This window comes from Antechinus flavipes, chromosome 2, assembly GCF_016432865.1.
Source record: "Antechinus flavipes isolate AdamAnt ecotype Samford, QLD, Australia chromosome 2, AdamAnt_v2, whole genome shotgun sequence".
Taxonomy (NCBI): Eukaryota; Metazoa; Chordata; class Mammalia; order Dasyuromorphia; family Dasyuridae; genus Antechinus; species Antechinus flavipes.
In genome coordinates, this window is record NC_067399.1 from 93505444 (window position 1) to 93519810 (window position 14367).

At 39.5% G+C, this 14367-nt stretch overlaps 1 protein-coding gene across 3 annotated transcripts in view; it reads right to left on the reverse strand.

Annotated features, from left to right (window-relative positions):
- Positions 1-14367, reverse strand: part of KCNK12 (potassium two pore domain channel subfamily K member 12) — a 105676-nt gene that overhangs the window by 36117 nt on the left and 55192 nt on the right. For 2 of the 3 annotated variants that reach the window (XR_007950314.1, XM_051975227.1), the window contains one exon: positions 10936-13314. Coding sequence is in view for 2 of the 3 variants with exons in the window: in XM_051975227.1 (XP_051831187.1) it covers positions 13299-13314 (16 nt within the window). In the remaining variant the exon portion in view is untranslated. Of the gene's footprint in view, positions 1-1071; positions 1190-10935; positions 13315-14367 lie in introns of those variants that run through there. The other variant, XM_051975226.1, reaches the window with a different exon arrangement.

Consider the following 14367-nt stretch of genomic DNA (forward strand, 5'->3'; position numbering starts at 1 on the left):
GCTAAGTGACCTGGGTTTCATTTCTAGTTTTTCATTGGACTATGCTATGTGTCCTCAAACAACTCACTTTGCCAATTTCTCTTTTCCTGAGGAACATCCAGGATAGATGCCTAAGTTTGAGTAAAGATTCCTTTGAAAATGATTTTACTTTAACTTATTTAATAGCAAGTTTAGGAAATAATATAATAGCAACTCACCTTTATAAAGTGCTTTCAGATATACAAGACATTTTCCTCATAACAATCCCATTAGTGTGATGATACAATTTATTATCCCAATTTTTATAGATGAGGCAAATATGGTCAAAAGATGTGAACTGTTCATAATTATATACTTACTAATCCAGATGGTTAGACTTCAGGTTGAATATTCTTTCTACTTTCTATTTTTCATAATCTATCTCTCACCTTCCTTCTCTTTCTTCCTCTTTACCTCCTATTCCCTTCTTCCTCCCTTTCCTTCTGCCTTTTTCCTTTCCTCTTTTCTTCCTCCCTTTCTCTTTCCCTTCCCTCCCTTCCCATTCCTCTTCCTTCTTCTTTCCATTTATACATGTATAATTTCATAATCAATCAATATCTTATGACTCTTGGTGACTTCAGATTTCATTATCTGACAAGGCTCATAAGAAGCAACATCAAAGAGAATCTCCACAATGATGGAACTAGAGAACCTTAAAAGTATCAAAACATTTATGTATATATTCCAATACTCTAAAACAGTGGTTCTCAAACTTTTGTTCTCAGTATCTTCATGTTGTTAAAAAAAAATCAAGAATCTGTTCAAAGAGTTTTTGTTCACATGGGTTATATTTATAGCTATTTACTATATTAGAAATAAAAAATAATTTTGAATTTGTAGACCCTCTGAAAGGGTTTCAGAGACCCCAACAATTCTTTGGACTACACTTTGAGGACCACTGCTCTAAAAGGTCCATTATTTCATTGATGTGGGCATTTCTTCTGCCAATGCAGATGTAAATCTTAGCAAAAAGACTTTATGAGCTGCTATGACCAAAAAAAAAAATTACTATTAGGCATCCACCCTTTTGGTAGTTATTCTATCCAAACTTACCTAAATTTTTTGACAGTGAAGACATGCAATCCATCATTGGGCTCATTCTTGAATTCCAGCTTGGTAGGACATGCCAAGGTTGCACTCTATTGGTATAGCCTTTGACAACCAAGGGTCACTGATGAGGAATTGGAATAAGACTTTAATGGAGGATGCATATGTACAAACTCATGTGAATACATGTAAAGGTACCCAAATTAGCATTTATTTCTAGTTCTCTATTAACCAAAAAATATGTAGACACTGATAGATTTATATTGAATTCTCTTTCAATTATATACATGGAAAAATACCATTAGAGGAATTATAATAATTTCTTTCCATCCTACTCAATTCTACATTTATCAATCACCTATTGTGTGTATAGCACACAGTGTATAGCACTGTGGGATAGAAAGACAGAAACTAAAATGTTTTTGTTTCCTAGGAGCTTATAATCTCTTAGGAGAATACACATGAGTACATACTATGTTATTTGTGGACCAGAGAGCACTAATAATTTAGAGGACCAGGGAACACCTTATAAGAATAGGGGAACTAAGTTGACTTTTGAGTATGACAAGTAGAGGTAAGGAGTTAGTATTCAAAAATCACTGAAACTGGAAGTGACCATAGAGATCATTCAATCCAACTCCCTATTAAGTCACTTAAACTCTCTAGGTCTCAATTTCCTCATCTTTTCTGAGAGGGAGTTGGATATATCATTGAACAGATAAAGAAATTGAGACCCCAAATAAAAGGTAGTTTCTGTTTCATGCCATTTTGTTTTTTATATCCCTATGATTCCTGGACTATAGTGAGAGTCTCTCTGTCTCCCTGTCTTCTTTTTCTGTCTTTCTGTCTGTTCTTCTATCCATCTATCAACCAGTGAGAAGAGGTCATTAAGGAAATAATTTCTAAACCCCAGGGAGCTTTGGGTTCTATGTATTTGTCTTTTAGACTGAGTCTTTTATTGGGATAACGGCACATATAGTCCTTAGTTCAGAACATTTTCTTCAGCCTTGCAGCTAGAAAATTAGACATTTTTTATCTACATACTGAGAGAAGGGAGAACAAAAGGTTCAAGTCAGAGAATAAATATTTGTTGTATAAATGATTGAGTGAATGACTCAGGAGAATGATTCTTTAATGGAACACTTCTCCATTCTGAATATTTTCATAGAATAATGACCTATTAGAAGTAGGAAGAACCTTTGAGATAATTTAATTGAACTCCCTTGTACAGTCAAGGGACCAGGTTATACAATTAACTGGTGGCAGAGTCAGTATCAGAAAGAATCAAGATTTCTTGATTGCCAGTCAGTCCAATGTTCTTCAAGGCCCCTTTCTAGTGATTCACTTAAATCTTGTTAGCTCAGCTAGCTGTATAATCTCTTTACTTTAAGGAGTAAAAGGAAGAATGGATCTTAAGGTGGTAAGGTCACAGAATGGGCTACACCAAAGGGTATCTGGCCAGTGATTGCTTATTTTTAGGGCCTCAATGATGGCCAATTTGTGATAATGAGGCAAAGAGGAGAACATCTGCAGCCAGAGTTAAGGTTTATTTTGAGCCAGCTGTGCACCTAACCTTGTGTTAAGTAGGGATGAGAGAAGAAGGATGGTGTGTGTGCGTGTGCGCAAAAAAGGTTATACTCTTTTTTTCAACACTCATCCTAGTCATTCAATTGCTGCAGTTCTTGTAACATTTTACTATTTAATTTGACCAGTGGGGGAATTCCAAAGTGAGGTTTCCTATCTTCTTCCCACAGGATTGGCTGGGGTTTAAAACTGACTGATAAAGTATTACGCTAATTATAAGGATCAACATAGTGCCTATAGCCATAGTAAGTGCTTAATAAATATGTTATTATTCACTCATAAAATAGCAGGTTGAACTGGGTCTACATATGGATAAATAGCAATGTTTAAGAACAGATTGAATATTGCCATAGCTTCCAGAAGAGCCAAACTAAATTCCATGGTAGTTCCAGGGCTGTTCAGTCAGTTATTGTTGGACTGTGTGGTACTTGATATTGGATCTCAGCTGATTTAAAGCTGATTATATTCCCAGAGATAATTGGAGTTAGCAATAGTTAGGTAGGACCCTCTGAGGGAAAGCAGCTTGAACAAGAGAGCACACACTATACAAAATTACACGAACGACACTTTTCCAACCCCACAAAGGTGGTATATTTGTTTTACTATGATATATACACACATATCACCCCTACAAAGATAACTAACAAAGAATCTGGTATTCAGTGATTAATCAATCAAAAAGCATTTATTAGGCTCCTGCTGGGCACTGGGACTAAAACAAAACTCAAAGTAGCAATATCCAATGTTCATATCTATCTCAATTTAGAAACAATGGCAATTTTACAAATTAAATCCATAATAAAGTATGTGAAGTTGAACAGTTATTTGAGTTATTTAATACGAGTGAGTGGGAGAGCTACATGATCTGTAAAAATTTAAAGGTGAGAGTGTTTTGGGTCATGGAAGGCTTTAGTGAAGTATAGAAGATATATAATGCAGAGTAAAATAAGTAGGAAATTAGTATGCACAATAACTAGAAAAATTTAAATAATAAAAAAATTAAGCTGAATTCTGTGATATTATAATGACCAAGTTTGGCTTGTGAGAAGATATGAGAAAAATTTCTCCTTCTCTTCTATGACACTCTACCTCAGCTCCAGATACTGTCTCTTATTGTGTCCCAAACCTGGGACACTCTCCTTTCCTGTTCCAACTATTGACTTCTCTGGACTCCTTTATGTCCCAATTAAATCTTTGTGGCTCAGTTATCTGTCACTCTTTGTGACATCATTGGGGATTCTCTTGGCAAAGATACTAGAATGATTTGCCATTTTCTCATTATTTTACAGATAAGTAAGTGATTTATTCAAGCTCACACATCTAGCGAGCATCTGAGACCAGATGTGATCTCAGGAACATGAGTCTTCTGACTCCAGGCTCAGCACTCTACTTCTGGCTGCCAACAAAATCTAGACCTCTGAATTCCAGTGCCTTCACTGTGTTAATTATTTCCTACTTACCCTGTATATATTTGTATATATTTGCATATTGTCTCCCTTATTATGTTATAAGGGCAGAAGCTGTCTTTTGCCTCTTTTCATATCTCCAGTGATTGGCTTAGTGCTCCAACAGTGATAGACACTTAAAAATGTTTATTAATTGATCGATTATGCAGAGGTGAAGGACTATGACAAGGCAGATATGGTTCATATGTGGATATTGCTGGACTGCTTTTCCTCTTCATTCCCCCTTTTATTCACCCTTCATTTATGACAAAGGGTGGTTCATTGGGAGCATATGAAAATGAAGTTGATGTAAACAAAAAGATATCAGTAAAAGTTAACAAAAGCATAGAGGTCAGAAAACACCAATGATTAATATGGATTGTGATGCTAGATGGGACAACCAGTTGAGAAATTTTAAGACAGGTGGCTCATATTCTCAAGAGAGCTGACCATGAGAATTAAGTACTCAAGAAAGGTAGGATTTAGTGCTGGGAAACTTTGTGAGCAGTATCCAGGGATGTTTCTAAATTAGATCCCCAGGGAATACGGGAATGGAAGAATTAGCCCTGTCCTTGGACTGGAATTAATCAGTTAGTAAAGGGACTTAGCAATGACTGGAAAAGTTTGAACCTTTTTGATTCTGTAACAAACTGGTCTGTATAGCTGAGCTGAGTCAGTGCCCCTAATGAGGTTCTGAATGGTGTTTAGGACAAAGAGAAACTAAAGAATTGATCTCTGAGGCAAGCAGGCAGAAGGCACTGACAGAGATCAGTTTAGCTCCCTGGTCCCACCCTCTGGGACGGTTTTCCAATCTGAAATTCAAGTTATATCAAACCCCTGAGGTCCACCTTCTGTAGAAGTGTCCGGCTATCTCACCTTGCCATGTCCTATGAAAAATCTCAGTCATGTCCCGGAGCTTAAATTTTTTCTATAAAATCTACTTTTGGGCCATCCTATGACTGCTGCCTTCCTTTGGATCAGTCTGCCACAGCACTCTGCCTCATAATGTCTTTCCCTTTATGCCCCGTGCCATATGGGATTTCTCTTAACTCCACTATGCTTCCCAACTCCACTTCTCCTTACTGCTAACTAACTCTTTTAGGATGCTAAGCCCCTTTTAGGATTTAGTCTATCAACTAAGGGCATGCCCCAATCTCAAGGAGTGCTCCCTTTCTATTGGGTAATTGTGAGTTCCACTGAGGAAATAGAGTTCCACTCTATTTCATATCTACCATTCCAGGTGTCTATTGTATCCCTTCATTTTGTCTGTAACTTCTTCCCTAAATAAATTAACCTTTTGCCAAAGAGAATGGTCATTGTGAATTTTTCACGTGTAACTGAACCCCAACTTTTGTGTCTACTATTATTTGGTATCTACATCATCCACATCATTTTGGTGCTGAACCAACTCACATCATCCCTGTGTATAAAAATTGAAATTGCCTTGAAGGGAAGTAAAGTAGTTTATATACTTTAAATAATGCACTGAGAATGTGCTAGGCTACAATAATCACTCAAGAAATGGAAGTAAAAAGGAAAAAAAAAACACGGGCAGGGGCAGAAACGCCCCGGATCCCCTGGATGATAACTGTGGGAAGGTGCCCAAGCTACAAAACCCCTTGGTTTCCCAAATCCATCAGGCCAATTGCTTTAGAAGGAAGCAAGGTGAACATTGTAGTTAGTGTTAGAAGGAAGTTAGGGAGGGCAGAGACTGATTTTATTAGTATAAGGAACTCCTAGATTAGCAAATTCCCTTTGCCACGGCAGGTTAGCACCTTCTCTGCAATTTATTATATTAGTTGCTTAAGGTATTGAGTTTAAATGACTTGCCCAGGGTTACAAAGCTGGTCACAAATGAAACTTGAGGAAAGGTTGTCTTAGTTTTGAGACTGGGCACTGTGGAGCCAGCTCTAACCAGCATAGAGAGCCCAAGGTTTAAATTATGGAGTGAGCATTTACAACTCACAAATGAGCAATTACAAATCAAGGTCTGATTTATCATTTTGTCTAGATTTAAATAAGCGTTAATGCTCAGGGGCAGACACAGTAGACAGAGTGCTCACTGTGGAATCAGGAGAACCTGAATTTAAATGCAACATCAGATAGTAGCTGTGGGAACTTGGGCAAATCACTTAATTCTGTTTGTCTCAGTTTCTCCATTTGTAAAATGAGCCAGAAAAGGAAATGGAAAACCACTCCAGTATCTTTTCCAAGAAAACCCACATGAGGTCAAGAAGAATCAGACACAACTAACCAATAAGCAAATAAAATTTAAAAGTATATGTGCATATGTTTCCCCCTTTTTACCATCCCCCAGCCTGGTTGTTAAATATTTACCAGCACACCCTTGTATTGCTCTATAAACATTGCTGGAGCTCAGCAGGACTGCAGTAGAGGTGGAATGACTGATGTCATCACCACCCTGGAGGCCCAGTGACTGGGGGCTAATAATAGTAATAATAACTAGCATTTGCAAACATTAAGGTTGGCAAAATGCTTTAAATCCATTATCTCATTTGAGCCTCACAATATGCCTGTTCATGTGTCCTAGAAGGAAGCTCCCTGGAGGGAAAGGCCACTGCTCAGAGATGTATTTGATTTCTCCCCATCTGTCCTAGCTTTATGCACACCTGACTTACTTTCTGGATGTCTCACTTTTGTTCTGATTGTCCCTCCCATCCCTGGAACTTTCATTTATCCGTTAGACAGTTGGTTCGGTATCAGCACCAGATGAGAGATGGCTTTGGACCCCCGCTCGAATACCTAAGAGCTAGGGGAGTCTGGGTGGTCTGAGGGTGACTCAGCTTCCCCTTATTTATGTATACCACCAGCCTCTCTGGGATATCTGAGATTCCTGTTGAATCTACCTTTCCTCCCTGATGTCATCGTATTTCTCTTCACACATTTATCTTTCTGGTTACACTGTTCTGCCTACTGTATAAAGCCCTGACTTCCCCAAAGGGGAAGGAGATTCAGCTCCCTGAATCCCAGAGTTCCTACCTCCTCTCTCCTAGTTTCCTAGAGGCAGCTAGGCTTTAGAGCACTGGATCTGCAGTCAGGAAAACCAAATTCAAATCCATCCTCACTTACTAGCTGGGTAGTCTTGGATGAATCATTTAAACTCTATTCACCTAAATTTCTTCAGCCGTAATAGGTTGTGAGGACCAAATGATATATTTGTCAAGGTTTTAACATAGGGCACATAGGAGGCGCTTAATAATAAATTCTTTCTTCCATCCTCCCTTCCTACAAGGCACATTCTGGCTGTGTGGGCCACTCAGATTCCTAGGCAATTCTAAACTATCAGGGGCAGAGATAGTGCCCACCTGCTTCGTGGAAGGACTTTCTCATTCAGGAATTCCTGATCCCGATGAAATCACTCTCTCTTGTCTATGTACAGGATACATTCCCTTCAAAGAATAGAAACTCCCTGAGGTCAGGAAGCAGTGAAAAGAACATTGAATCAGGCATCAAAAGACTTGGCTTCAATCCTGATTCTGCTATTTATAAGTCTGACTAGGGGCAAACCATTTAACTCTACTGGGTTCAGTTTCCTTTTCTATTAAAAGAGGTTGGACTACGTGACTTCCAACTTTGTAATTCTTTGACCATTTCATTTTATCTTTACTTCCTGTGTCTACTATATGTGTGTATATATATATTTATATACACATAACCACAGATGTATATATAAACACACATATAGTTTGCTACATATAGTAGCTGTTTATTAAATTGATTTGAAGAATACTTAGCAAGGATTAAGTTTCTGTTTAAATGTGAGTTATTATTATCTTTGGGTGCCACAATGGATAGACGGCTGGATTCAGGAGGATGCAAGTTCAAATCTTACATGATCCTGGGCAAATCACTTAATCTTGTTTGCCTCAGTTTCCTCGACTGTAAAATGAGCTGGATAAGGAAATAACACAATTCAATATCTCTGCTAAGAAAACCCCAAATGGAGTCATGGAAGGTCGGACTCGGCTGAAAAACAACCTTATTATCTTTGTCATCTGTTCTTATTTCTTTCCTCAGATAAAATGTTCTTCGGCATCAGCTTACAGCCACATATGCTGTTTATAAAGCCCTGTTTTCTCCTCTGAGAGGTTTCTAAATCACAGAGGCTGACTCAGTCCCCAGGCAGCCACTTTGACTTTCCTTTGTTTCTTGAAAAAATATGACAAAACAGACCAGAAAAACTTCTGTTGGAGGGATATTCCAGGTTCTTGGATGGGGGTGGAGAGAGAAAGAGAGAGAGAGAGAGAGAGAGAGAGAGAGAGAGAGAGAGAGAGAGACAGAGAGGGACAGAGAGAGACAGAGAGAAGGAGAGACTATAAAAAAGAAATAGAATATTTCTAGCCTATTCTTTGTTCTTGGTGAATGCGCTGATCTAGAAAACCCAAAGTTTTGAAGGGACCAAAATTTTGATGGGTGGAACCAATGGTGGTTGAAAGTTTGTCCTGGAAAACTAGTGATTCCTACCCTTAGAGCCTATGTTGTTGTGGATTTCAGAAAGCTATAGGAACTCTAGAATCTATTGTTGAAAGGGACTTTAAGAAAGCATTTGCACCACCTCCCTGGTTATTGCAAATAAAATATCAGGCAGCCAAGATGTCCTCATGTCTAAAATGCTAGACTTGAAGTAAGAAAGATAAAAGTTTAAATTAATTAATTAGCTGTATGGATCTACAGCAAGCCATGGGTAGTCTCTCTGGCTCAGTTTCCTTGTCCATAAAAATGGGATAATAATAGCAGCTATTTTACAAGATTGTTGTGAGAATCAAATGAGATAATAAATACAAATATTAATGTGCCAGATAAATGCTTATTATTATTTCTACATTTATTATTCCATAGTTTATAGATAAAGCAACTAAGACCTAATTTTGTTTGTAGTTGGCCTGAGGCTATATAGCTACTAAGAGTTGCTGGTAGAAGGATTAGCATCCCAAACCTAGAATACCTTCCAATTTTTAGCCAGCATGGGAAAGATAATTGGTACTTACTGTAGATAACCAGTTTGCGCTAACAAACAGAAACATGGCGGGCGGCGAAGTGGGCAGTGAGATATGTGTGACAATGATCTAGTTGGTTGGAGCTGGGGAAGCCACAGCTGAGAGCGTGTGTGTGTGTGTGTGTGTGTGTGTGTGTGTGTGTGTGTGTGTGATGGGGAGTAGGGGGGTGGCTGCCCAAACTCCTTGGTTTGAAAGCTGTTGTTTTGTGAGGACACGTCGCTCCCTCCCCATTATCCTGGCAATTTTCAGAACTGAAAGACTCCAAAGGAGGGAAGGAAAAAGTGGAAGGTGGGAGGAAGCATGTCTCTGTGGAGTCTGTACTTTTGAAGATGATGATTAAGGTACTGCTAAAAAGAAAAGGGATTTGTAATGTAATCATAAGCTGGAATAACCACCTTTCTTCTGTGCCACAGAAATGTCCTATCAAAATGAATTGGGACTATTTTGCTTGTTATTCTTATTTTTTAAATAGTATCATAGGCTTGTAGAAGGGCATTGTACATTTCAAATTGTAATAGTAGCCAGCAAAGAGGACCTTAAGGTTTGCAAAAAATGGTGTGTATTTTAATTCATTTGAATGTACATTTCATCTTCACAATAGCCCTGTGTTATAGGTGAGGAAAGATATCATTATCACCATTTTACAGATAGGAAAACGGAAGTTCAAGGAAGATAATTAGGTAAAGAATCCTAAACTAGAAAGGCTCTTTCCACCACCCCATGATGCAATTAAACGGTTTCAAGATTTTTTGATTAGAAGAATTCAATTCAATAGTCATCAATCCCTTATCCCCAAAGTACTATGCAACATTCAAAACTATTTTTAAAATATGGGTCTTGAAACATTCCTCAAGTATCTATTAGGCTCCTTATTTTGTGATTATTGTCTTTTTCCCATATACCTTCTGAAATTTGTGTGTGTGTATAAAATTTTAAAATTTCTATTTAATGACAAAAACAGAAGTATTCGTGGAATAATACTTCTCCCAACCAAAGTTATAGTCCTAACAAAGCAAATTTAGGACTGATACATTTGGGGATTCTTCAACTGAAAATATTATCCAGTGATTTCTCTGGCACTTATCTAGGAAATGGAAAGGGAAACATGAAGCAGCAGTCTGTGGATTTGGTTGTAAGAAAAAGACCACCAGTGGCTGTTGATCCTTTCATGGAAGCAATGGATGGTATGTACTCTGCTCTTCTGGAGCAAACAGGGCACTGAAAAGAATGTTTTTTATTGGAAGGAGGAGACTTGCATTCAAATCCTGGTTCTTCCACTTACTATCATTGTGATTATGGACCAAGTGACCACTTCACTTATGAAGTGAGCGAGGTTTGAATTGAGTGACCTTTCAGGTTCTTTCCATGCAAAAATCTATGAACAGGTAGCAAATGGCAAGAGAAGGTTACCTCCAATGATTGGTAGCAAGGAACCTCCTCCAAGTGCATAGTACAACAACCAATTAAAACTATCTCACAACCTCATGTTTTCTAATATTTATTTCTTAAGCCCCAGTAATCAAATAGTATTCTTGATGCATTCTTAATCTTTTTGTGTGCCATGGAGTGATAGACTGCACCCTTTCTCAGAATGTTTTTAAATACATAAAATGAAATGCATAGGATTATGAAGGAAATTGATTATGTTGAAATAAATGTAATCCTCTTCCCCCTTAATCCAAGTATATTGACTACCTGTAATTTATTCAAGGACCCTTTGGTGGAGGGAAGGTCAAGATCTGGGAACACTTGTGAGGAAGCTTCTATTGCAGAGGCTGGGGGAAAGAAGGCAAGACTGAAAGACAGACTGAGAATGGCTTAAATTATGTCAGGTTGCTTTTTATTTATCATTAATTTGATCATCCCTTTGGAGTACTACTCAGAAAAATAAATGCATCATTTAAGAAAGCCCTCTCACAGTTGGGCTAGACATGCTTTGATCCCCTTCTAAGGTGTACACATTGCATACAAAAAGAGTTCATAAAGCAAGGTTAGCCTTTTTTTTTTTTTTTTTTTTTTTGCCTGGGGATGGGAGTGGGGAGAAAGGAGATAGGCCAGTGTAGGGCATAATTCCTACCATTTTTCCAAAAATACACAGATGAATGTATACCTGTTTGCCAAGGTAGTGCCTGAAGTTTTATTCAATTTACTCCAGAAAGTTAAATTATTCCCTAGTGGAAGCAAATGGAGCTTCCTTCTCTTCTTCCTCCTCTTCCTCTTCTTCTTCTTCCTCTTCCTCCTCCTCCTCTTCCTATTCCTCACCAGCCTCCATCCCTGCAGGTAGGAAGTTACCAGCAGGGGTAGGCAGGTTAAAAACAATAATAACAAAGAAACAAAGAAAATCCCCAACAGCTCTTCTCCCGCAGACCTGAGCTGCAGAAAGCAGTGGTTTGTCTCAGTGTTTTCCAGGCATCCAGATTGTTGCTTGTGCTTTTTGAAGGTAGAAAGTTACAGTAAGATTGAACTGAGCGGGGGTTTGTATTGCTTCTGCAGCCTGCCCTCCTGCCTGCCTGCCTGCCTCAGGTTCCCAGACAAATTCTGTTCTGAGGGGAGGACTCCAATTAAATCAGTCCCTGTTCTGATCACTCCATTGGCATGAGATTGACCCCAGTGCATTTCTCAGGATTACAAGACTTGGGGAAGACTTAGTGGGAAGATTTTCCAGGGTTTTTTTTTTGGAAGCTTACTATTGTGTAAAATGTATATAGTCTTTGCAAAGAAGTACATCAAAATTTCCAGACCAGATTTGTTTTCCTTGGTTCTGGGAGATGAGACTGGCAATGTTTTCTCCCTACCTGGTCTAAACCCTGATTCCTCCTGGGCAAGTGGACAGTGGTGGTCCATTGTAAGGCTGAGTCCTATATATACATGCACACATGCCCTATAGTGTTTAGTCATCTGCTATGATGGGTTCTTGGGCATTAGACCTGTTGAACCCTCTGCAATGGAATATAGGAGTGGGATGCAGTCCCATCAGCTCTGTGTGTAACAGAGGCCTGGGATGTTCTAAAGACATTTCCTCTCTGAAGATTTGGCGAAGCTTCCTTACCAGCCTGATAACTTGAGAAAAGAGATGTGGAAGCCTTTGGTAATTATAGAAGGGAGACCCTAATTATTCTCCCCCTTCCCACTCACTTGGATTTCCTGTTTTCTGTAAGTTAGTCACTTAGAAACTTGGAGCCTGAGCTCTCAGGTCTGAGGGGTGAGCCGGGACCACGAGGTTCAGCTCTGGGCAACACAGAAAAGCCCCTTACAGCTATCCAGCTGGAACGGACTGCTGTCTGGGGCTCCTGCTATGACAGCGACTAGTGGGCCGCAGGTATGGGCTAAGAGCAACTTCCAAAAATGGAGAGCTTCTGAAATTGTCAGCCCAAGCTTCCTCTGAGACAAGGTTCAGTTGACAGCTGTTTTAAATGCCTTGCTATCGTAAGGTTGGGAGAGCTAAATACTGAAATTGGATGAGACAAAGTTGGATTATAGGAAAGGGGAAAGTGCTTGCGTGGGACTTTAAAAGCGCTGGGAATGAGTCATTATCTTTTTACCAGTATGGAACCCCCTCTCCCCCCGAATTCTCTGGCAGTCTGGGAAAATCTTGGAGTGGCTCTGCTTGGACTGCCCTGGGCAAGGCAGCTGGCACAGCTGTAGAAAAAGGGCAAAGAGCAGACTCTGGACTCGTGCAGTTGTGGGCAGAGGGCTGAGGAACCCGGTCCTTGGAAGAGGAGGTGGAGGGAGCTTTTTTCTAGCCAGGTTCAGTGTTTCCCAAAGAGCTCCTGTGTTCTTGGTACACTCCCTCAGGGATCAGAGTGACAAATGAAACAGCAATTAGGGTGTCAAGTCTGTACTAATAAGCCAACTTTAATCACGCTATGTTCTTAGAGACAGAGGTTCTTTGGAAGCTGTTGCTGGCACTTGGAGTCCCATGATTTTTAGCTGAAACCTCCTAAGTTCTGAGGTGCAGTGCCCTGAGATGAGAGACATACCTTTCACCAGCTCAGCTCAGGTCATGGGGAAGCTGGTGCAGATGGCAAGAAGCAAAAATTGTGCTAAGGTTCCTGTGAGATCTGGGGGATCTGGGTTTGACTTCAGGGAGTATTTCCTGACAGCTGGAAATAGGTTTGCTGAGGTATATCTGGGGCTCTCTTTTCCTGTAGATAAGATCAGCTCTTCTCTTCTTCCTGGGATGGGTTCAAATGTAGTCCTGTCTGTAGGCAAATGGAGAAATGGGGTTGACTATGGTGATTCTACTTGCATCTACTTCTCCACCTTGATCAAGTACAACTAAGCCACCTTCTTGCTTTTAGAGCGTGCTTGCTTTGGAAGGACAGCTATTTTGCCTTGATAGGCAAAGTCTTTATGTGACAATGAAATCTATATAATTCCTGCTCCAAATTTTTCAGAAAATTCCTGACGTTATTTCATGTTACCTGAAAGACACCTCTAATTGGATCTTTTGTTCTTTTAAAGGGATAAATTTTATTTTTAGATTGTCATTGGCTTGTACCTGAAGAGACATTTCTCTCTTTCCCTTTCTCCCTCTCCCTTGCTTTCTCTGTCCATCTCTGTCTCTCTCTGTAACTTCCCCTCTTTGTCTGTCTCTGTCTCTCCTTTCTGACTCTCTCTTTCCTTTTCTGCCCCCTGTCTCTTTATGTAACTTTTCCTGTATCTTTGTCTGTCTCTATCTCTCCCTTTCTCTGTTCATCTCTAGCTTCTTGTCTCTTTGTCTGTTTCTGTCTGCGTTTCTAGGAGTTCCTCCTTGGATGTCTATCACGGTCACTGGTCACATTTGAAGGAGCAGAGTACTCTTTTTCTCTCCTTTTGATACATGATTCTGATCTCCCATTGATCCTTTTTGTATGTGCCATTCTAAATATCACTTGCATATTTGGAAGACTGCCCTTTTGAAAGTAAGAAATCCCTAAATAACACATTCCAATAGACTCTGAGTAATTTAGTAAAGAGGTGATGAAAGTGATGAAGTAACAAGGAATCCTCCTATTGGAAGATTCTCAAGAAGTGACCTTAGTCCATCCACCTAACTGAGCTGGAGACGTAGGAGGAAGGAGGCATTTTCAGGAAGTAGTTTTGGTTAGCCTTTGACAATGGCAATACATTCTGAGGTCTAGGATTCATGATAGCAACTCTTACAATGTTAGCCTTCAGAAGGTTCTATCTCAGAACTTTACCTTAGAAATGACTTTTGGATCCTTTGGAAGATTCTCCTCCTTCATTTTAGTTAACACAGTCTGGCATGGTTC